The following is a 25,025-nucleotide window of genomic DNA, read 5'->3' on the forward strand; positions in this document are numbered from 1 at the left end:
AAAAAACAAACTAAAGATTTTCAACTTAGAAAGATGGCATAAGGTACCATGAAAAAAAGCTTTTTTAAAAAACAAAAACAGCCCAGTGCCCCACACCTCAAAAAATACTCGTTAAAGATGACTATTATTTAACTTAAAGAATGAAAGCACTGTAAGCATGCCGCTCAGTAAAACTAGCAGAACAAGTAAATTAAGATACTCCCAACTCTCAAGAAACCGCACCCTGGACGTTTTATTTCAAATAATCACTGTTTTTCCAAAACATTCCAATCTTCCCATTCCTGCATATCAATAGTTAGAATAAACGTTCTTACTTCAACTGGGCAGCCTCTTCTTCCTGCTGACGTTTCGCCTGCTCTTCTTGCTTCTTTCTCTCTTCTTCATGCTTCTTTTTTTCTTCTTCCTCTTTTTTCTTTAATTCCTCCTCTGCCTTCACCTTTTCTTCTTCTTTTTTCTTGCGTTCCTTGTCTTCTTTTTTTCTCTTATCTTCTTCCAGTTTCTTCTTCTTATCTTCAGGGACCTTAATAACCTCCTTCTTGGCGGTAAGCTTGATCTCCTCTTTTGGTTTCTCCCTGCTGCTCACTGGCCGCCTTTCACTGCAGTCTTTTTCCTTGCTGTTTAGTAAAGATTCTTTTTCTTCCATACTTGCTGGCTTTTTACGCTCAGCTGGCATTATGTTACCCAGGACAATCTGTAAGAGTAAAAGAATGTCAGCATTGTAGACGCAGTGATGTTTTTTAGTGACGTGACACTATTTTGTTAAGCAGAACATATTAATGCAACTTGGCAATTGTGAGAGATTAAATAAAATGCATGCAAAACGAATACTATTTCAGTGATAAAATTCCATATTCTGTCATTATTAGTCATGCCTATGTCTAAGTATTTTTTTTCTTTCTACTTTTTATTAAGGAAATAATCAAACACAAACAGAAGTGGAGAGCACAACATAAGGAACTCCATGTAACCATTCCCTAGATTCAACCACTGTCAACTTCAGAACAACATATTTGATCATAAATACTTCGGTATGTATCTGAGAACATTCTGAATCAGTTTTACCCCCCACACTTCACAACCATTAAGAAATGCTGCTGACACTACTTCATACAATATTCAATACAAGTATCTAAGTGGGAGCATAAACGAGCTCTTGCCTCCTATGAAGACTCATAAATTTCACCTCATTGCTCTAACCTTATCAAACTTTCAAATACAAAAACTGTTAACTATCCCAAACTGGACTAGACCTTTCATCTCTTTATTAGTATTAGTCAAAATTAGTTTATAAATAAACATAATAATGATTATAAAAAACTGTATATTCTCTTCTATATCGGCCAATACAAGGGCCACCAGCCCAGGGTTTCTCAGCCTCAGGACACCTTGGGCAAGACAATTCTCTGGATGGGAGGAGGGGGACGCTATCCTGTGCACTGCACAAAGTTTAAACGCAGCATCCCTGCCTTCTATCCAGCAAATGCCAGTAGTATCTCCCCAGTTTTAAAAACCAGAAATTACTCTGGACATCACCAAACGTCCCCTGGGGGGAAAATCACCACCAGTTGAAAACCACTGCACTAGCCACATGTGGCTACTCACATTGTAAATTAATTAAAATTAAACAGAATTTGAAATTCAGTTCTCCAGTCACTATCAATATTTCAAGCGCTCAACTCCACATGTGGCTAGTGGGTACGGACAGTGCAGATATAGAACATTTTCATCATCACAGAAAATTCTTTTGGATAGCACTGGTCTATAGTACAGGCTCCATACAGTTAACCGTAAATAAACTCTGCAACAAAAAATGTATTCCCCAGCAAAATTCATGATTTTCTTTTCTAAAAATACATCTCTACTTAGAACTTAATGTCCTCATATAATTTCTTTTATGGACAGTACTTCATGTTTTAATTCCTAAATCATCTGAAAGTTGTACCCAAGAAAATCAAAATACTTTCCATTTAAGAAGTATAGAATTACTTAACTACTTAGTTGTTTTTTTTTTACAAGCTAAAGACAAACACAGTACTCTTTAAGTATTTTCAAATATAGGTTTTAAATTACATCAATAAAAACTAGGTTAGCAAAGAAAACATTTGCAATAATATTTTATAAACACAAAACATTTATTTCAGCCCTCTAATAAAATATTACCACAGAAAGACAAACTAAGCCAACAGAAGCACTTTCAGTAATTTTTGGAGGCACATGTCATAGTCTGTACCTTCTCTCAGCCACCTCTTCCTTTCCCTTTTTCTGTTTTTACTCTTACTCTCCTCCACTTCCATGTTCTATGCATTTTTTTTTTTTGGACAATGACACCCAAAGGCTTTAGTTAACACCATTGGTGGAACTTGAACAAAAAAAGGCTGTTAATCCTGTTTAAACAATCATTAAAATATATAAGAGCATAACTACGTATTTATGTGGTAAGATACTGTTAATATTTATATTATCTGGGAAGTGTAGTTATCAATTTCTCATGCAGCTTCAATTAAATAACCACCTTTGCCCCAAAACAAGCAAACTTTCAAAAGAGAGAATACTAAAGGCTACTACTCACTGGTACCAGAGTAAACATCTTACATACATCATCTCATTTGATACTAAAATCTTTATGAGGTGGGTATTACTTTCCCTATTTTATAAATGAGTAAATGGAGACCTGACCAAGTAACTTGACCAAGGCCTCCACAGCTAGTGACAGACTGGAATCTGAACTCATACTCCTAAAGTTATGAAGAACCTTTAGAATATGAAACTGTCAGCTGGAAAACTTGACAACAGATACTGACTACAACAAATAAGAATTACACATCTCAAAGTAGAAAGAGTCCCTGATAATTGCTATGCAGTTTTCACATGATGTTTTAACTTCTGGCATATTCTTTGCTAAAACATATGGGGACAGGTAATTCCTAGGTAACAAGATAATCTTACTTAGGAATATTTGTAATTCTATGCAAAAAATAATAATAATGTTTATACAGAATTTGTATTTTCTGTTGTGAAGCAGCAACAAGCAACATTTCAGCTGATACAAGGAAGTGTAGTTCTCAGGATATAAAAAAGAATGGCATCAAATTTTATAATTAATGTCTCATCTATGAAGATGAAATTAGATATTAAGTTCTGTTAAAACATTAAGAAATTCACTTGGAATCTGACAAATTCATAAAGGATCATCATTTATTAGCACAAGAGTCTCCCAAACTTTTGTGACTCTCCACAGTACTTAATTATTCAATAGATTTTTAAGTGCCTTCTACATCAAACTGTAGTAGTCATTCATGAATAAAATTCTGCTCTAAAGCATGGCAAAACAGATTCTCAGTTAGACCCTTAAGTCTTGGGAGTGGTATCTCCTTTGAATCATTTCATCCTTGTATTACAAACATATACCCAAAGTACACTTGGAACTAAATTTCAGTGAACAAAAAATACGATGGAAATCTAAAGGTTCATGTAAAGGGATCAACGCAATATGTGAAAGTAATATGAGCTTTAAAGTCAGTCAGACTTTTAAGTTTGCATCCCAACTCTGCAAACTGCTAGCTATGGAAACTGGGCAATGTAACTTCTCTGAGTCTATTCATCAATAAAATGGAACTGTTGCTACCTCTCTGGAATTACAGACTTCTTAAATTTCTAAATCAGTAGCAGCATGAGGGAGGCATTCAACAAATGTTTATTCTCTTTCACAGAGAACACTGAAAAGTTCATCCTAAAATGAGAGATTTTTCGAGTTAGGAGTACTAGATTTTACCTACTCCAATTCTCAATCTTTACGTTGAGTGACCTGCCCTAGATTACACAACTAGTTTAGTGGCTGGGTTCAAACTCTGTGTCCAGGGCTCTTTTCCACTATACACCCTGACTCTAAGATTTAGAAAGACAAATAAAAGATACGAACAACATGATTCAGATCAGTATGCATTTGTACCACATCAAGTTTCAAAAATTGAACTGTGTTAATTTGTATTTAATGAAACGCTCGAATTTCTTCAAATTATTTTAATAAACTCATGCTTTAATAAACATCTATTTTACCTAAAATGTTTCACAAGTTTTTCAAATAAAAACTAAAACTTTTAAATAGATTCTATCTCAAAATAAGGTAAAAATTAGTGACCTTTTAATTAGATATGATTAGCTCTTACAATGACTATAATTATATTCACATAGTCCTTAAAAGGAAGCCATGCTTTAAAACCACCTTCCTAGCTCCCAAAATAGTGTCTTGGCCCTTGGGCTATATATTTTGTTTGGTTTTCTAAATATACTCTTAACTTCCAGAAAAAAGTAAAAACTACTTTACTGGCAAAACAGGTACTAGCAATGGCGTGTTCGGGGAGAGTGCAGAGGAAGGGGTGTTTCCCTTTCAGAGATATTCCTTTGCAAACTACCATATGGACGATGTATGAAATCACAAAGAGACTGCTCTGAAAATGCTCCAGAGTAAAAGAGTGCTGTTTTTTCTTTTCATTCTGGGTTATTCATTCAAAATGTTCTAAGGGCAAAACCGCACAGGGGCATTACCTCCCAGTCTTCGACTTTAAAGAACGTCCTCAGTATAAAGGACTCTTTCAAAGCTTTTACAAATTTCACCAGAGTTCAAAAACGATTTTCTCGAGGAGTTGTACAGTTCTCATCAACACGCATCAACTCTGCTAAAGGAGCAAAGTGAGTGATAGTTTTCCTCAGGTCTGAGGCATCACTGCGTACAAGTCCCAGGGGAGCCAGAGAACTGACGGTTCGGTCCAGAGTGTCCCCTCAAGCCTGAAAGCTGGCTCTGCTTGGCCAACCTGGAGACCAAATACCCACGATCGTCCGGTTACTTCAACAGGGCCAACAAGAGAAGACCAGGAGGCCCGGCATGAAGGCAAAGTGAGGAATCACCAGCCCACGGGACTAAACAACAAAGTACACCCACTAATGCCTGCCCCAAAACACCCAAACCCCTTCCCCTACACCCTCGTCTCCCACAACCCCCTGCTCTTGCTCCACACGCCTCTGCCCGACACGCTTCCCCGCCACAGCTCCCCTTCCCACGCGGGTCCACGGTCACCTTCCCTGCCCCAACCCGAACTTCGCACCCCACACTCCCTCACCGACGGAGCCCGACACGCTCCGGCCGGTCTCCCCGCTCCACATCCTCCCACACACGCACCCTCCCCACTTCCTCGCCCTCGCTTCCCTCCCGGCTCCCCGAGAGCTTTCCCCAACCTCCCCTCGCTCTCCTCCACACCCCCAAACCGCCGCAGCCCGTCACGGCGGGCTCCCCGCCTCCGGCCCCGAGGCCCGGCCCGGGCATGTGGGGCAGGCACCCCCTCGACCGCCCCTCCTGCCTGCCCCAGGCCAGGAGCTCCCGCGTTGATGGGAGCCTCCGGAGAAGAGGGGTGTGAGAAGGACGACGCCGGACCCGCGGTCCGGCTCCTGCTCGCCACCCCCGGAGCGCTGGGGTGCGGAGGCGCCTCTTGGGTCCCCCAGGGAGTAGGAGTCCAGGCCGGTACCCCCCAGCCCCGCTTCCTCTCGGTCGTTGGCGCGGAGGGGAAGGAGGTTCCCCAGGACTCACCTCGAGCCTGTTGTCAACATTAGCCCCGGGTTTCCCAGCACCAACTCCAGCGCTCTGGCTCTCCCCTCCCCTCCCCCCACCTAGCTCGCAGCCGAGGGCCCGCCTTCCCTCAGCTCCCCCTCCTCCCTCCGCCCGCCGGCCCTCCCGCCCGCCACTCACCAGCGCGGCCGGGCTGCGAGTGGGGGCGGGGCGGAGGGAGGTGGAAAGGAAGCAGCTATCCGTGCGATTGCCAGATCGAAAACAGCCCTGGGCTTCCTTCCGCCGGGATCCCCACGCGCTTAGCTTAGCTCCGGGGTGGAGAATCGCGAGTAAGTACTCAGATAGGTGCCACACACATAGCGACTGCTTCAAACTGCCCGCTCAATGACAGGAGCGAATTTTTCAGACAGGCAGTCCTCAGGGCAGCCACAACCAGCACCTCTAGCCAGGACCTTAAGGGAGGGGAGGAATGTTCCGAGGACCGGAGGCAGGAAGTGGATTGGTCGCCAGGAAAGGGAAAGCGCCTGAATTGGAGGTGCGCAAGCGCAGGCACTGAGGTGGGGGGGGGGAAGGGGAGGAAAGCGAGAATGGGACGGGGCGGAGCTAACAGGAGGTGAGGAAGGGTGGTGGCACAGTAGGCGAGTTACGGATCGCCATTAGGGACAAATTTAGCCACGTGATTCTCATGGGAGTTTCCTGGAGCTAACGTAAGGAAGAGGTCTAAGAAGGGAAAGTTTGATTGGACTAATTCCTGGGGTGAGGTTAAAGATTTAGGAAGTTGAAAAGTGAAGAGGCTAAAGAATATGGCTGGTGAGGAAGGTACAAAGTGGTAAGGAACGGGTCTAGATTTAAGAAAGTCCCGTGGGGGAATTTCCAGAAGCAGTTTTAGGTGTTCGACCTAAAAGTACCCCAGGGTGAAGAAGAATCAGGGCTTTTTTCATACAGATCTTAGAAAGTACCCTGTTCTAGCAAGCAACTTTTTAAAATACAGTGGAATGACCTCCTGGAATTATAGAATGAAATCACCAGGTTAAAAAATTGGCCAGTCTTGCTATTTCTTCTGAAATGTGAGACCAAGTCAACTTTAAAAAATGGCTCAGCTTATCTAAACAACTTATTTTTTTTTAAATTGATGAACTCGTGCATCTGGCCTCCGATTTTTATCAAAACGGTGCTAGGGTTTGCCAACAGAATCTGACTGGGTGTTAAGTACAGGCCGGCTTTGACTGGTCAGGAGCCAAAGGAACAAAAGTGCAGAACTGGTCTTGATTCTTGCTTGATGTGCGGCGCCCCGCCCACAAAATAAGCTACTAGCAACCTCAAATCCTTGACGCAGGTCTAGGTTCACTTGTGTTGCTTTTGCCCTTTGCCTCTATTTACTGTTTTTTACTTACCGTTTATTCTTTTTTTTTTAATTGTTGAGGTATAGTTGATTTACAGTGTTATATAAGATTCGGGTGTACAACATAGTGATTCACAATTTTTAAAGATTGTATTCCATTAATAATTATTACAAAATGTTGGTCATATTCCCTGTGCTGTACAATATATCCTTGTAACTTATTTATTGTACATCGAATTTATACCTCTTAATCACTTACCCCTACCTTGCCCCTCCCCCTGGCCCCCCTTGCCCTACTGGTAACCACTAGTTTGTTCTCTGTGAGTCTGTTTCTCTTTTGTTAAATTCACTAGTTTGTTTTCTTTTTTAGATTCCACATACAAGTGATAACCTACAGTATTTGTCCTTCTCTGTCTGACTTATTTCACTAAGCATAAAACTCTCCAAGTCGGGCTTCCCTGGTGGCGCAGTGGTTGAGAATCTGCCTGCCAATGCAGGGGACACGGGTTTGAGCCCTGGTCTGGGAAAATCCCACATGCCCCGGAGCAACTAGGCCCGTGAGCCACAACTACTGAGCCTGCGCGTCTGGAGCCTGTGCTCCTCAACAAGAGAGGCCGCGATAGTGAGAGGCCCGCGCACCGCGATGAAGAGTGGCCCCCGCTTCCCGCAACTAGAGAAAGCCCTCGCAAAGAAACGAAGACCCAACACAGCCAAAAATAAAATAAATAAAATAAATAAATAAAAAGTGATAATAAAAAATAAAGGAATTCCTTTAAAAAAAAAAAAACCCTCCAAGTCCATTGTGTTTTTGCAAATGGCAAAATTTCGTTCTTTTTTTATGGCTGAGTAGTATTCCATTGTATGTATATACCACATCTTTCTCCATTCATCTGTTGGTGGCAACCAATTAGGTTGCTTCCACTTACCATTTATTCTTAGCACACAAGTTGTGCTTCCAAACTGAGTGTTGATGCCTCCTGTACTTAGAAAAAAAAAAACTACCAATAGGCCCATCATTTAAAGGGTAGTGAAGGAGAAAGAAAGACAAATACTGCTATTTTGTACCATTGATGAACAACTATGAGAGAAGTGTCCTAAAACACCATACTAGCAATAGCCACCAAGTTCTCATCAAAATTTTTTTTCTCATTTTGTCTGATTACCTTAAGAAGATTCACCTATGCTGCTGATAAATAAATCCTTCTCCTCAATCCTTTGCCTTTCATTAGGTGTTAAAAAGAAATCAGGTGTTAAAAAGAAATCATGTGAATACAGGGATCAAAAAAGGAGAGCATTTTATCAAGCATTTGCTATTTTACATTTGTTATTTTAATAATCACAATAATCCTGTAGGTAAATATAGAAACTGAGTCACAGAAATATTAAGTAATTTATTCAAGATCACTAAACTAGTAAATATATTACCTACTATCATACAGAACACTAACTCCAAAACTCAAGCTCTTTTTGCTATATCCCACTGCCTTAATGCACATTTTTACATAGACTGAAAATGCTGCCAATCATTTTCTTTCCAAAGGAAGATGTCAAGCAAGCCACCGAAAACCTTCTGATGTGGGGATATCATTGAATCTCTGACTGGAAAGAATACATTGCCCTGAAGAAGCCATCATTTTTGCATTCTGATAATAATTCAAACTTCACTATTTCCTGAAACTACATTATATTAAGCATTTAAGTGTTTATCTAGATATTTCATTATTTGAGAAGATTCTCAGAAATGTCCATTCTTCTCCATTTTGCCTGCTTCACTTGACAGATTATACTACATGAAAAAAGAGGGGAATTCCCTGACGGTCCGGTGGTTAGGACTCCACACTTTTCACTGCTGAGGGCCCAGGTTCAATCCCTAGCTGAGAACTAAGATTCCCACAAGCCGCAGGTGCAGAAAGAAGAAAGAAAGAAAAAACTGATATATACATATATGTATATATATGTACTTACACATAAGTATATATATATATATACTTATATATAAGTATATATATATATATATATACTTATTTATTTACATACTTTTTTTCTACTTAAAACCTAGTTATAACGCTGCTTCACAGAAGAAAGTTAAGGCAAAGGAAAGAGATTATAATTTATAGGGCAGGACAAACCCTGAGTTTAAAAAAAACAGACATCATGCATGTGAGAGAGACAGCATGGTGCTCTGCTGGGGGTGTGCTGTACCTTGAACAAATACAGCTCTGTCTTTTATATGCCAATGTCTAGTTTGACTAATTTAAGCTAGTTTAAGGTACCTGGTTTTTTTTTTTCCCCCACATTTTACACCTGTTTTTTTTTCTTTTCCATTATGGTTTATTACAGGAGATTGGATATAGTTCCCTGTGCTATACAGTAGGACCTTGTTTATTCATCCTATATATAATAGTTTGCATCTGCTAATCCCAAACTCCCAATCCATCCCTCCCCAACTCCCTTTCCCCCTTGGCAACCACAAGTCTGTTCTCTGTGAGCCTGTTTCTGTTTCATAGATAAGTTCACTTGTGTCATATTTTAGATTCCACATATAAGTGATATCATATGGTATTTGTATTTCTCTTCTGACCTACTTCACTTAGTATGATAATCTCTAGGTCCATCCATGTAAGCTACCTGTTCCTTTAGGCACCCACCTCTTCATGGTATATTTCTGGCAGAAATTTTTCAAACTTTATTTGTCTCTCTACTTAGTCTCTAAAATGAATGTGTCAAAATATATCCATTCAGTAAAAAGCCTAGGGGCTTCCCTGGTGGCACAGTGGTTAAGAATCTGCCTGCCAATGCAGGGGACACCGGTTTGAGCCCTGGTCCGGGAAAATCCCACATGCCACAGAGCAACTAAGCCCGTGCACCACAACTACTGAGCCTGCACTCTAGAGCCCGCAAGCCACAACTACTGAGCCCACGTGCCACAACTACTGAAGGCCGCACACCTAGAGCCCGTGCTCCGCAACAAGAGAAGCCACTGTGATGAGAAGCCCGTGCACCGCAACGAAGAGTAGCCCCTGCACCCCACCACTAGAGAAAGCCCGCACGCAGCAATGAGGACCCAACGCAGCCAAAAGTAAATAAAATAAAGAAAAGAAACCTAAGTGTATTTAAGCAAATGTAAGTATAAAGTATATGGAACATGATACTAGTCAGCAAACCATATTGAAATTTCTCATGAAACTGTAAGGTTGAAAATCAGTTTACTAACACTGGCTTCTATTAATTTCACCAAAATAAAAGTGAAGCAATGTGAGGTTACTCTTTTTTTTTTTTTAGTTTTTGATAAACATGGTTAGTCAAAAAAGCAAATTAGATCATAAGACTTATAAAGTGCTTAAAATACTGCATAGCAAATAGTGAAAGTCAAATAAATGAAGTTATAATCCGATGCACAAGATAGATAGTAAACAAAAAAATTAAATAGAATAAATGCTACAAAGGAAATAACAGGGAAAGGACTTCCCTGGTGGTCCAGTGGGTAAGACTCCGTGCTCCCAGTGCAGGGGGCCTGGGTTCAATCCCTGGTCAGGGAACTACATCACGCACGCAGGCCACAACTAAGAGTTTGCATGCCGCAACTAAGAAGCCCGTATGCCACAACTAAAGATCCCGTGTGCTTCAACTAAGACCTGGCATGGCCAAAATAAATAAATAATAAATCAATAAATATTAAAAAAAAAAGAAATAATAGAAATATAATGGTGAGGAACTGGAGAGAGAGAATAAGGTGGCTTCTGTTACAGTGGTCAGGAAAGGCTTCTTTAATGATGCAAAGTTCAGGCTAAAACCTGAAGAATTAGATGATCTGAGTTATCCAAATACAGATATCAAATGGGCAGTTGGAGCTCAGAGAAGTGTACTGGCACAAAGATGATAATTTGAGCACCATCAACATAGCTAATATTTACAGTCATAAGAAAGGGAGAATCCCCTGGTGGTCCAGTGGTTAGGACTCTGTGCCTCCACTGCAGGGGGCACAGGTTTCATCCCTGGTCAGGGAACTAAGATCCCGCATGCCATGCGGTGTGGCCAGTAAATAAATAAAGTCATAAGAAAGAACGAGATCAAAGAAAATGTAATAAGAGAAGAAGGTCCAGGACAAAGCCCTGAAAAACTTCCAAATGTAGAGATTAGGTCCCTAAAAAGGTGACTGGGTGAGGAGAGGGGAAAGCTGGAGGGTATAGTGTTGTAAAAGCCAAAAAAAGAGATGCTCCAGGAAAGGAAAAGTGGTTAACTGTCTCAAGTGTTACTGAGAGAACAGGTAACATCAAGACAGAAAAGAGCTCACTGGATTGACACCATGGGGCTCAATATTGACTTTGTCGGAGGCAGTTCAGTGAAGTAGGGGGGACAGGTTGGAATAGTTCAAGACTAAGCTGGAGATGGAAAAAGTGAAGACAGGTATTTGAGACATTTTATTGTGAAGAGCGATAGAAAACTATAACTGTGGGAGAATATGAAGTCAGGGAGGATTTTGTTTTTGTATCTTTTATATTGTTTTTGTATTTCTTAATGAAAGATATAGAGAATGTATACTAATGGGAATGATCCAATAGGGAGGGAAATATTGGGGATGCAAGAGAGAGAAAAAATAGATAACAAAGGAGCAAAATCTTTGTGATGGAAAGGAATGGTATCCAAAGTACAAGTGGAGGGAGTTCCCTGGTGGTCCAGTGGTTAAGATTCCACACTTCCACTGCAGGAGACACAGGTTTGATCCCTGGTCAGGGGAACTAAGGTGTCACGTGGTGAGGCCAGAAAATTTTTTAAAAATAAAGTACAAGTGGAAAGAGTGCCTTTGATAGAAGCAGGGGCATTTCTGCATGATACTAAGAGAAGACAAAGACAATGGATACGTGTACAGATAGGCTTGTAGATTTAGGGGGTGGTCCATGAAGGACTTCTTCCTTGATCATCCCATTTTCTCAATGAAATTTGAGGCAAGCTCATCAGCTAAGAGTAGGTTGAGGGAGACATTGTGGGAGGTTTAAAAAGAGGAGAAAATAGTGTTTCAGAGCCAAGTTCATGTGCCTGACACACAGTGAGACCAAACAGAAACGTCAAGTTTGGAGCAGAGAAAGTTTTATCACAAGGGCTGAGCAAGGAGAACAGGATGCTCCTGCTAAAAAAGTTCAAACTCCCCAATGGTCTTTGGCATAGAGAGTTTTTTTATTTGTTTGTTTTCTTTTTTTGGCTGCACTGAGCAGCTTGCGGGATTTTAGTTCCCCGACCAGCGATGGAAGCCGGGCCCCCAGCAGTGGAAACACGGAGTCCTAACCACTGGACCACGAGGGAATTCCCTCAGGGAAGAGTTTTTATAGGCAAAATTTGGGGGGAGGGCTGCAGGGTGTGTGACGATCCTCTGACTGGTTGGTGGTGAGGTAACAGGGTGGTATTCCAGGAATCTGCCTTCTGGTTCCAACCATCCTGGTATCCAAGTGTTTACACTCAGCCTGAAGTTACCATCCTCCAGCTGGGTGGGGGCCTTAGTTCCTGTAGAAGAACTCAGATATTTATATCAGGTTGTTGTGTATATTCCTTGAGGAGAAACCAGGCCCCTGCCCCTGGAGCTGCGCTATCGTTTCTTTTTTTTTTTTTTTTTTTTAACGTTTACCGCCTCTCTGTTTATTTTATTTTATTTTTTTGTTAGTTTCTGCTTTTTAACAAAGTGAATCAGTTATACATACACATATGTTCCCATATCTCTTCCCTCTTGCATCTCCCTCCCTCCCACCCTCCCTATCCCACCCCTCTAGGCGGTCACAAAGCACCGAGCTGATCTCCCCGTGCTATGTGGCTGCTTCCCACTAGCTATCTATTTTACATTTGGTAGTGTATATATGTCCATGCCAAGCTCTCACTTTGTCACAGCTTACCCTTCCCCCTCCCCATATCCTCAAGTCCATTCTCTAGTAGATCTGTGTCTTTATTCCTGTCTTACCACTAGGTTCTTCATGACCTTTTCTTTTTTTTCCCCCCTTAGATTCCATATATATGTGTTAGCATATTGTATTTGTTTTTCTCTTTCTGACTGAGTGAAGTCAGAAAGTGCACTATCGTTTCTTGACTGTCTTTCCTTTGTTTCTGCATTCCCTTACTCCCCTAATTAGTAACTGTTTAAATCTGCCCTTTGGGACTCGGGGGAAGGTCTAAAAGGCTTTTGCACCTGGGAGGGCCCTACAAAGTGTGAAAGCAATGGAGATTGCCTGCAGAGCCAGTTGAGGTTTGTGGTCGTGAATTTAAAGTAAAACCATCCAGCCTACATATGCCAATTTCTCCAGAAGAGATGGACAATTAGATTTAATCAGGGTTGTGGCTTTTTTTTTTTTTTCCGTGAGAGTAATGAAAGAGAAAGAGACAACTACTGGAATTTGGGTGTTTGCAAAAGAATGATTATAAAGAGGGATCTTGGGATCTAAGCTGGGTGCAGAGGGAGGTTAAGGGAGAGGAGGTATGTGCCTGACAGTGGATGGGGTTAACGGATTGACAGGAGTACAGGTTGTAAAGAAAACAGTAACAAAAGAGCTTGACTTCGGTGAATTAATGGGGACAGACAAGGACATAAGAAAGTGGTTCTGAAGAATTGCGGTAGCAGGAGGCAGGCAGAAGAAGCAAGCCCAAAGGGGCCAAGGCTCTTGAAAGCACGGAAGAGAACTGGTGTGGAAGCCGCAAAGGGAAGCAAGAAACATGCATCTCTGAAGCCAGACTACATGAGTCCAAATTCTAGGCCCAACATTTACTAGCTACTCGAAATTCACATCTTTTTATTCTCGAAAATTGTGATAACAGTACTTTTTTCTAGAGTTTTGTGAACAGTAATTGAGGTGATTTAAATAAAAGCACTTAACACAGTGTTCATAGTTTATGCTCTGTAAGTGTTAGCTATTACTAAATCATTTTGGAGACAATAAACACTATCAACTAAATGGCTTTGCAATTTGAGTAAATAGTGCTTCAATGGCCCTTTCTTTGCCCTCCCACTGGTGTGAAACCAGTGCACCTGGGAGTTTTTACTCCCGCATTACTTATCCTGCTAAGACAGTGAACTCTAAAATGAAGATTTAAAAGAAAGGGGAAAAGTCAAATCACCACGCTGCACATTTTACTTTTCTTGCAATTTTGTCAATTATACCTCAGTAAAACTGAGAAAAAACAAAAAGGAGAAAAAAGGAATTGTGTTCTCAGCTATCATAACCAATAATGACAGAGGTTTGTAAGTATCACCTCTAATTCTGGTTTCACTTCTATTTGTCCAGCAGAATAACCATTTTCAGTATTCTTTAGGAGAACTAATGGGTAAGTGGTGAGAAAGCTAACCCTATGTCATCTATGTGATCTCAGTTCTTTAATTCCTTATATTTCTAAGTCTTTGCAGTGGGATAACTGTGATGAAATATACCACATGTACTTCAAAACTAAAATGTCCAAAACTGAACTTAATATTGGCCTCCAATCCCATCTACTTCTTTTTCTATTTTTATTCTTTCAGTTAATGGTGCTAAAGAGGATCAGACAGGCCACCCCCAAAATATGTCTTCATCATAAGGATTATTTTCAGCAGAAGGCAATTGAGAATCAACAGATGCAGGAAGAGTTCTCTAGGACTCTCCTTATCTGCCTAAATGCAAGACATGGATTTCCCTTTGTGAAAGTGTCTACCCCCAACCTCAACCGCAGCATCAAGAAGAAGAAAATGACTCATCACCAGAAATGTAGAGACAACACCCAGATGGGTTTGCATAAACAGATCTTACTGAAATAATCCTTATCTTCCATTAGTTCCCCCATACATTTCCTGGTGACGTCCCACAATTTGTCATCCCTTGAAACCCAAGCCCCCTTTCCTTTGTTAGGTTAGTACCTAAGCCCCGAGTCTAACTGCTTCTTTGTGTTTCACTTCTTTTCTGCGAACTCTTATGCACATAAATATAAGTGAAAATTGTATGCCTTTTCTCCTGTTAATCTGTCTTTCCTTAGTTTAATCTGCACACTCCCAATTAAAGAACATAAGAGGATACAGGAAAAGTTATTCCTCCCCCAATCGTTTCTTTTTTTTTTTTTTTTATTTTTTTGATGTGGATCATTTTTTTAGTCTTTATTGAATTTGTTACAATATTGCTTCTGTTTTATGTTTTGTTTTTTTGGCCACAAGGCATGTGGGATCTTAGCTCCTCGACCAGGGATCAAACCTGCACCCCCTGCACTGGAAGGCAAAGTCTTAACAACTGGACCGCCAGGGAAGTCCCTGCAATAGTTTCTTAGTCCTAACTCACCGTCTCTTATCCAAATGCAATCAGTATGTCTTAAAAAGATCTTGCCTCGGTCCTCTCCCACTGCCATAGCCTTAGTTCAGGCCCACAGCAACTCAAACCCACACCATTGGCAACCATCTCTTCTTCTCCTTAATTGCTTCCAATCTTGCCCCCTCCTGACCTTAGAGAGCATTGTTTCAAACACAAATCTAATTGTTTAACTCCCGTGCAAAACACCCTTTAATGGCAATAGTCTCCAAACTTCTTTGGTCATACAACCCTATGGGGAGGGGAGGAGGGCAGATACTCCCAACCCATGTCTATTTACTTAGATATAAACTGTGTATATATGTAATACTACACAAATTTATACATTATACTACATACCCCAAAGTAGAAGAAATTTAAAAAAACAAGTTCTAATATTTTGGCCTAAATGGATCATCTTGCACACCCCCTAGTGCCAAGACACTTTAGAAGCCACTCACTTACAAGGTAAAATTCAGTCTTAAGCAGGAGCCTTTAATACAATAGCTCTTGCCTGTATATCTAGTCTCATTTCCTGCTGATTCCCCACAGGTCTGAGTTCTAGCCAAAGTTAATAACCTGCGTGTACTGGACCCCCCTCTTCCCTTGGTGCACATATTATGACTTTGCCTAGAATGCTCTTTCTCCCATGACTGTTTTCACACTGGTCGCTCAAGCATTATTTCCTTGGGGAAGCCATTTCTTATCACCACCACCCCACATATATCAGATTATATCTCTCTCCCTACCTGGGTTCCCATAGCAGCCTCTGAACAACTCAGTTGCAACACTCATGATATTATATTGAAGTAATTTGTTTATATTTGTTTTCCCATTAAGACTGTGAGCTCCTTGAGGCTATGATTGGTAGCTTATTAGTCTTTGTGTCCTGGGACCACAACCACATTTTTTTTTTTCACAGTCACATTTTGATAGAAGAATTAAAAGTGATGAATATGAAAGGGATTAGAATATACCACCTCAAAATATGCCACTTTGGCATATGGATTATTTTGAGCTGAAGGCAATTGAGAATCAACAGATGCAGAAAGAAAACTTCTTGGAGCTCTCTTTATCCGACTAAAAGCAGAAACTTCTGAGAAATAAGGACTGCCATAAATACCCTCCCTGGGAGATTTATGGATCTGAAGAAGATGGAAAGCCAACACCAAGATGAATCTGCACAAACAAGCTTTATTCAAATAACCCTTATATAGGTTATTTATATAGGTGATATGTCTTAAAGGGGTTCCATTTGTTATTCCATATATTTGCCTTCCTACAACTTTCTGCCCCTAGAAGTCCACACCCCCCCCCTTTTTTTATATCTAGTCACCCTTTGTTAAAATGGTATATAAGCTTCTGAGTCTGTTTCATTAGGTTTTCACTTCTTTTCTGTGTAGCCCCATGCATGCAAAATTAAAAACATCAATTAAATTTATATACCTTTTCCCCCTGTTAATCTGTCTGTTGTCAGTTTAATTCACACACCCCAGGTGTTAAATCTAAAAGGGCAGAGGGAAAAAATTTTCCTTTCTTACAAACACTTTCTTGGAAGAGAGAGAAAAACCTGTGTACTTATTCAGGAATGTGTAGGATTAAACTAGAGTGAAAAGAACAGACTATTTTAAAGACTGGAATTTCATTTTTATTTACCAAGCAATATACCAACTCTTAACAGTCCAAATATAGGATTACATGTCCCTTTTTGTGATTTCCATTAAAGGTAATTCAAGTTTTTAACACTGGGTGATTAAATGGATGAATGGAGAGAAATAAACAGACACTTCTTTCTTAATGTGTATCAGGCATTAATCCATCCAATGATTCTTTTTGAGAGACACTGTTTTTCTTGTTTTTATAAATGGGGAAACTAGGGCTTAACACAGTTTAATAATGTGCCCAGGATGACACAGCTACTAAATAGAACCTCAATTCTGGACTATCTGATCCCAAAGTTCACAGTCTTATGTAATATTTCCTCTTATTCTAGGGTGGTTTCTCCACCTTATAGAACTGAATACCATACACATGTTAATACAAATGTCCCTTTTTACACAATCAGAATATAGAATAAGAAAAGACATAATTTTATAATCTAGTCCTAACAAGACCAACCAATACATATAATGATAATAAAAAAAAAAAATCTCTGCCTGTGTCAGACATACCAATGAAAGTGCAAAGGGAAGAGAACTGGGTCTGGTCTTAAAACCCCACTAATGTCCATGGAATGCAGTGAACTAGGGAAAGTGGTTTGTAACCTGTCTGGGACTCAGATGCTTCATTTAAAAAATGAGTGCATTAGACGTTATGATCCCTAACTTCATTATTTTAATTTAATTTTGGCATCACACTTCGTCATGGCTTCCAAGTGTTTAAGTATTCAAAAGAAAAGTGGTTGCCTTCATAACCCAGGACAATATTGTCACATTGAGAAATATAGCTGGAGAGAATAAAGGTATTACTCAGAGAGTCCTCTGGCATCACCTCACTTCTTGTGTCAGTTGCTAAGGGAAAGGTAAAGCAGTGAGTGTCATTTCTAGCTTATTTGTCTTCTGGAATGTTCTACACTGCAGACGTGATACTATATACATTATACTTCCCTACCTTTTCCCCATGGAAGCTGTAGAAACAGCCATTCCGTTGTGTTTTACCCTCTTTCATCCAACTTAAGGAAAGACTCATTTAAACAAGGATGTCGGGGGTGGGGGGGGATAAATTGGGAGATTGGGATTGACATATCCACACTACTGTATATAGAAATAGATACCTAATAAGAACCTACTGTAGAGCACACGGAACTCTACTCAATATTCTGTAATGACCTATATGGGAATAGAATATAAAAAAGAGTGGATTTATATGTATGTATAAACTGACTCACTTTGCTGTACAGCAGAAACTAACACATCATTGTAAATCAGTTATACTCCAATAAAAAATTAATTAAAAAATAAAATAAACAGAGATGTCACGGGAATTCCCTGGCAGTCCAGTGGTTAGGACTCTGTGCTTCCACTGCAGGGGGCACAGGTTCGATCCCTGGTCAGAGAACTAAGATCCCGCAAGCAGTGCGTGGAACGGCCAAAAAAAAAAAAAAAACTTTAAAAAAAATAAAATAAAATAAACAGGATGTCACTTTGTATTAATGGTCTCATACCCAACATTTAATATCAATTTAAGAAGAATCATAAGCTAATAACCATAGTTGTAATCCTTTGGGCAGAGTGTCATAGCATTCCATGGAAGAGTTACATGAGAGAGTTCATGACTGATAGGCCAAGAGGATGAACACTGCATATACTTCAGTCAAACATTTCTAGAAATGGTCATGTGGGTATGGTAGGTGGCCTCCAAAATGGTCCTCAAGGGCTTCCCTGGTGGCGCAGTGGTTAAAAATCCACCTGCTAACTCAGGGGACATGGGTTCGAGCCCTGGTCCGGGAAGATCCCACATGCCGCGGAGCAACTAAGCCTGCGTGCCACAAGTACTGAGCCTGTGCTCTAGAGCCCGTGAGCCACAACTACTGAGCCTGCGTGCCGCAACTACTGAAGCCCGCTTGCCTAGAGCCCATGCTCCACAAGAGAAGCCACTGCAATGAGAAGCCCGTGCACTGCAACAAAGAGTAGGCCCCGCTCTCCACAACTAGAGAAAAGCCCGTGCACAGCAATGAAGACCCAACGCAGCCAAAAATAAAATAAATAAAAATTTGAAAAAAACAGAATTTCCTTCCTTAAAATAATTAATTAATTAATTAATTAATTAAATAAAAAGGTCCTCAAGGATCCCTTCCTCCTGGTATTTACGCCCTTGTGTAAAGCTCTCCCCTTGAGTGTAGGCTGGATTTAGTGACTAACTTCTAGTGAATATAATACAGCGGAGGTGATGGGGTGTTAATACCAATATTAGTTTACAGAAATACTGTGGTTCATCTCCCCATACCTCTCCCTGAGGACAATTGACTGCCATGTTGTAAGCTACCCTTGGAGAGGCCCACAGGGCAGAGAATTGAGGGAGGCTTCTGGCCAATGGCCAGTGAGGAACTCAGTCCTGCCAACAAACAAATGAATGGAATGAAAGTTGATTCACCCCTGCTTGAGCTTTCAGATGAGATTATAATCTCAGCCTGCAGCCTGACTGCAACCTTGTGAGATGCCTTGAGCCTGAGGCCCTGAGCTAAACTGTGTCTGGATTACTGACCTACAAAAACTGTGAGGTAATATATGTTTGTCATTTCAAGCCATTAAGTTGTGAGGTAATGTGTTATACAACAATAGATAACTAGTAGATGATAATCATTATTATAACATTACGTGGTTTTTTTGTTTTTTGTTTTTTGGCTGCACGGCATGCGGGATCTTTGTTCCCTGACCAGGGACCAAACCCATGCCCCCTGCAGCGGAAACGCAGAGTCCTAAACACTGCACGGCCAGGGAATTCCCTACATTACATGTTTTATACATATAGTTAAACAAATATATTTTATAAGTATGACATATTTCAGACTTTAAATCTGGCTTATAGTCTTCTTCTTCATAAACACTTTTTTTTTTAACCCCACTTGACTTCAACAGATTCCTGAATTAACCACACAGTTTGTTTTCATTCATTCATCCATGCATACATCTATTTTTAAAAAAATATTTATATATTTATTTGGCTGCACTTGGTCTTAGTTGTGGCACGCAGGATCTTTTAGCTGTGGCGTGTGGGATCTAGTTCCCTGACCAAGGATCGAACCTGGGCCCCCTGCATTGGGAGCGTGGAGGCTTACCACTGGACCACTAGGGAAGTCCCACATCTAATTTTTTTGAGACTTTATTTTTTAGAGCAGTTTTAACTTCACAGCAAACTGAGAAGAAGATAAAAACTTTTCTCATATACTGCCTTCTTCCCACATATGCACGACCTCCCCCATTATCAACATCCCCATCAGGGTGGAGCATTTGTTATAGATGATGAACCTATGTTGATACGCCATCATCATCCAAAGTCCATGGTTTACATTAGGGTTCACTCTTGTTTCTGTATTCTTACACGTAACCATCTTTGTAGTATATCATACAGAGTACTTTCCCTGCCTTAAAAATCCTCTGTGCTCTGCCTATTCATCTCTCCCTCCCCTCAACCCCTGGCAACCACTGATCTTTTTATTGTCTCCAGTTTGCCTTTTCCAGAGTGCCATATAGTTGGAATCATACATTATGTGACCCTTTCAGACTGGCTTCTTCCACTTTGTAATATGCATTTATGTTTCCTCCATGGCTTTTCATGGCTTGATAACTCACTCTTTTTAGTGCTGAATAATATTCCATTGTCTGGATGTACCACGGTTTATTTATCCATTCATCTACTGAAGGACATCCGGATTGTGTACAAGTTTAGCAGTTATGAACAAAACTGCTATAAACATCCATGTGCTGGTGTTTGAGTAGGCCTAAAGTTTCAACTCATTTGGGAAAATACCAAGGTGTGTGATTTCTGGATCATATGTAAGAGTATCTTTAGTTTTGTAAGTAACTGCCAGACTGACTTTCAAAGTGGTTGTACCATCTTGCATCCCCACCAACAATGTATGAGAGTTCCTGATGCTCCAAATCCTTTCCAGCATTTGGTATTGTCAGTATTTTACGTTTTGACTATTCTTTATGTGTGTAGTGGTGTCTCATTTTTTTTTCTTACTATATCACTGGTTTGTTATAAAAGGATATAACTCAGGAACAGCTAGATGGAAGAGATGCCTAGGGCAGGGTACCGGTAAAGGACCAGGAGCTTCCGTGACCTCCATCCTCCCCACATCTCCATATTGTCACCAACCTCTCATTGTTGTTTTAATTTGTATTTCCCAAATGACATATGATATGGAGTATTTTTTCATATGCTTATTTGCCATCTGTATATCTTCTTTGGTGAGGTATCTGTTAGGGTCTTTCGCCCATTTTACAAATCAGGTTGTTTGTTTTCTTATTGTTATGTTTAAGAGTTCTTTGTATATTTTGGATACCAGTCCTTTATCAGATATGTCTCTTTCTTTGAAAGACAAATACCATATGATATCACTTATATGTGGAATCTAAAATATGACACAAATGAATTTATCTACAAAACAGAAAGAGACTCGCAGACAAAGAGAACAGACTTGTGGTTGCGAAGGGGGAGGGGTGGGGGAGGGATGGATTGGGAGTTTGAGATTAGCAGATGCAAACTATTATATATAGAATGGGTAAACAACAAGGTCCTACTGTCCAGCACAGGGATCTATATTCAATATCTTGTGATAAACTATAATGGAAAAGAATATGAAAAAGAATATATATATATATATGTATAACTGAATCACTTTGCTGTACAGTAGAAATTAGCACAATGTTGTAAATCAACTATACTTCAATAAAATAAATTTTAAAAAAGATATGTCTGGGAGGGTGGGAGGGAGGGAGATGCAAGAGGGAAGAGAAATGGGAACATATTTTATATGTATAACTGATTCACTTTGTTATAAAGCAGAAGCTAACACACCATTGTAAGGCAATTATACTTCAATAAAGATGTTTTAAAAAAAAAAAAGATATGTCTCTTTTATAAGACTTTATATTTTTAGAGCAGTTTAAGGTTCACAGCAAAATTGAGGGGAAGGTACAGGATCTCCTAATGTACTCCGTGGCCCGACACATGCACAGCAGCCTCCCCCGTTATCAACATCCCTCACCTGAGTTAGACATTTGCTGTGGCTGATGAACCTACACTGACACATCATAATCACCCAAAGTCCATAGTTTACATTAAAGTTAACCTGTGGTGCTGTACATTCTGTGGGTTTGAACAGATGTATAATGACATTTATCCATCATTATGGTCAGATATGTCTTTTGCAAATATTTCCTTCCATCTGTGTCTTGTCTTCTCATTCTCTGGACAGTGTCATACATCCAATTTTGAAAGTGTTACTATGTATCAATCACTGTTTTGGAAATAAAGTAGAAAAATGAATAAAGCACTATTTCTGGCCTCAAGAAAGACAGGCAGAAACTGATAATGATAAAATTGCATGAAAGCCCCACTATTATTCTAGGCCATTTCATTGTCCATGTAGAAGACTCTATCCTGTATCCTAACCTCATTGGACCTTAACTTTAGCTCTGACAATTTTAACTTCCACCTCACTTCAGCATCATATATAACTCTATCTTCTCAATCACTTTCTTACTCTAATAATAATAATAATAATAATAGTGATAGCTACCACTTATTAAGCATCTACTATGTTCTAGTCATGGACTTTATGTATTTTACACAAATACTTAAATACTTTACAGTAAGTATATGGATTAAGAGTTAAAGGAATCTGCCTAAGGCTTATGTAGTAAAGGGGATCAGGGCATGCCACCCCAAATATGCCACTTTGGCATATTAATTATTTTAAGCTGAAGGCAATTGAGAAACAAATTTCCCTTTGTAAAGATGACATAGAGTCCCATTTGTAAAGATGACATAAACTTCCTGACTCCCACACCAGTAAGAGGAGAATGATTCTTACCACCAGAGAGGAATTGAATCTGCATAACAAACCATACAAAATAACCCTTATCTACCACACTTTTCGTAGTCACCTTTCACAATGTACCATTCCTAGGAGCACAAATCCCTTTTCCTTTGCCTAGTCACTTCTCCATAATATATCACTCTTTGTTAAAACGGTATATGAGGCCCCAAGTCTAGTCACTCCTCTGGGTTTTCATTCTTTTCTGTGAAGCCCCCATGTACAAAAAGTATTAACACCAATAAAGAAATATATGCCTTTTCTCATGTTATTATATTTTTTCTCAGTTTAATTCACAGTCCCCCAGAAGCAGATGATGAGTAGATAGAGAATAAGTTTTCTTGTCTCCTACAGTAGTAAGTGGCAGGGCCTGGATTCAAATCCAGATCTCTCTGGCCCAGAGCTCGTATTTTTTTCTGCTAGGCCACACTGTTCTTTATCCTTTGAAAACACATTCTGGCAGAAAAGCATTATACAATTTTATACTGGCACCCAAGTCTAAGGGTGAGTTATTTTCCTCAGTTTAAGAACCAGTGAGTAGAAATTGAAGATTGTAATTTAAAATATGTTATTTTATTATAAGCTCTGTTAAGAATGAATATTTTAGAAGGACAGATCTTTAAAATGAATAGTGTTCTTTATAATACAACAAGTGTCATAGCAATAAGGAAGAGAATGGATAGTATTAAACCTTAGGCCTGAAAAATTGGTTAGTATTAATCTCAGGCCTTACAAACAGGATTTAGGTCCTATCTCTGCTGCTTATTAGTTGTGTGTGCCTGGGGTCTGTCTGACCTCAACTCTGCAAAATAAAGATACTATCCACTTTAAAGAGTTTTCTGAGTTCTAGACACATATGTTTAATTATGTGCCAGATACCTGTACTCAGGAGTCTCATAAACATTCAATATTGGTTTGTCCAAAATGGAATTAATCCTGCCTCACAGCCTTCTGCTTGTCCAGTGCACCTTTATCCGTTAATGGCACCACCAACCATACAGTGGCTCAACTCAGAAGCCAGGAGGTCTTCATCTCCCCATCTCCCCTTAGTTTTCATATCCAATCCCTTTATCCTATATTCTTCTTCTTTCATTAATTCACGTACTCAACATTTTTTACTCAGTACCTACTGTTAAGTTACTGGGTGTTCAACAGTAAATTAGGTGCTGGGGATAGAACAATGCCGTAGACAGACATAATCCCACACTCTTGTCGTTTACAATTTAGTGGGAGGACCACCCACAAAGGAGTCATATCATACTCATATTTAAGTTACACAAATTTAATCAATTATTTAGTTATGCTTGGGAGGGTAGAGAAAGAGTCACTGAAATCCTCTAAGTGGGCAAAAATTTAGATAACTATAATTATGACATATCTGGTACTCAGGAAACACTTAACAAAATTGTACTAATATAATAAGGAAATTTGTGGAGTACTATGAGGGCATAGAGTAGAACTAAATTAGCCAAGGAGGCCAGGAACACTTTCTTTTTTTTTTTCAGGAAGTAATTCCAAGTCCAGTGGAGAAGGAGGGTAGGAATCATCCAGGTATATGTGTTGTTGTGGGTGGGGAGGAAGAAGAGCCTTCCTGGAAGAGAGCATAGCTTGTGTGAAAATCCTGAAGCAGGAAAAGTATGGATGTTTGAGGAACTGAAAATAGTATCGCTGGTGCACATCGAGAACCACAGGAAGTGTGGTTCTAATTAAGGGTGGAAGAAGAGGCAGGCAGACAAACCACAGCAGACTAGGGGTTGCAAACACAAGTGGCTATAGGTGCCGGCAAGCAGACCACATAAAGGTAAGAGTGATGGTGTTTGAACACTGGCACCCATACGCCCCATCTAGAGAGGCCCAGCCACCACTCAGCTCATGCTGATTCCTGCCATGCAGGACAGTGGGTCCAGTGTGGCCAGATCTTTCAGCTTTCTAAGAAAAACCACAAATCTGGACTTGAATATGCAATCTTCCACATTTTTAATAAAAGCATCCAATTAAAAAAAAATTAAGACACTCTGATGGCAAACAAAGCATAGATCGGCCGTTTATTTTTTTTTATTTTTGGCGGTGCCACACAACTTGTGTGATCTTATTTCCCCAACCAGGGACTGAACCCGTGCCCTCGGCAGTGAAAGCACCGAGTCCTGACCACTGCACCAACAGGGAATTCCCCATATCAGCAGTTTAGATGGGACTTGTGGGTCACCAGTTTGCAAAATGATCATATTTTAATATATCATGGAGTTTAGTATATCATGAGTTCATAATGACACACAAAAGTGAAAATGTCGGGTA

The 25,025-nt window shown here is 40.0% G+C and overlaps 1 protein-coding gene and 1 long non-coding RNA gene across 4 annotated transcripts in view; one reads left to right on the forward strand and one right to left on the reverse strand.

Annotated features, from left to right (window-relative positions):
* Positions 1-5,702, reverse strand: part of UPF2 (UPF2 regulator of nonsense mediated mRNA decay) — a gene marked incomplete at its 3' end in the record, with an annotated part of 110,474 nt that extends 104,772 nt beyond the window's left edge. For all 3 annotated transcript variants that reach the window (XR_014260522.1, XM_082449640.1, XM_082449641.1), the window contains exons 1-2: positions 5,582-5,702; positions 315-691 (exon numbers count right to left, since the gene is read on the reverse strand). Coding sequence is in view for 2 of the 3 variants with exons in the window: in XM_082449640.1 (XP_082305766.1) it covers positions 315-673 (359 nt within the window). The remainder of the gene's footprint in view (positions 1-314; positions 692-5,581) is intronic.
* Positions 5,703-6,273: 571 nt separating this feature from the next.
* Positions 6,274-20,042, forward strand: LOC309655024. The gene is made up of 2 exons (XR_014260547.1): positions 6,274-6,389; positions 7,273-20,042. It is a non-coding gene; the product is annotated as an uncharacterized lncRNA (long non-coding RNA).
* Positions 20,043-25,025: the final 4,983 nt, after the last annotated feature.

This window comes from Balaenoptera physalus, assembly GCF_965194825.1.
Source record: "Balaenoptera physalus genome assembly, chromosome: 2".
NCBI classification, from domain to species: domain Eukaryota; kingdom Metazoa; phylum Chordata; class Mammalia; order Artiodactyla; family Balaenopteridae; genus Balaenoptera; species Balaenoptera physalus.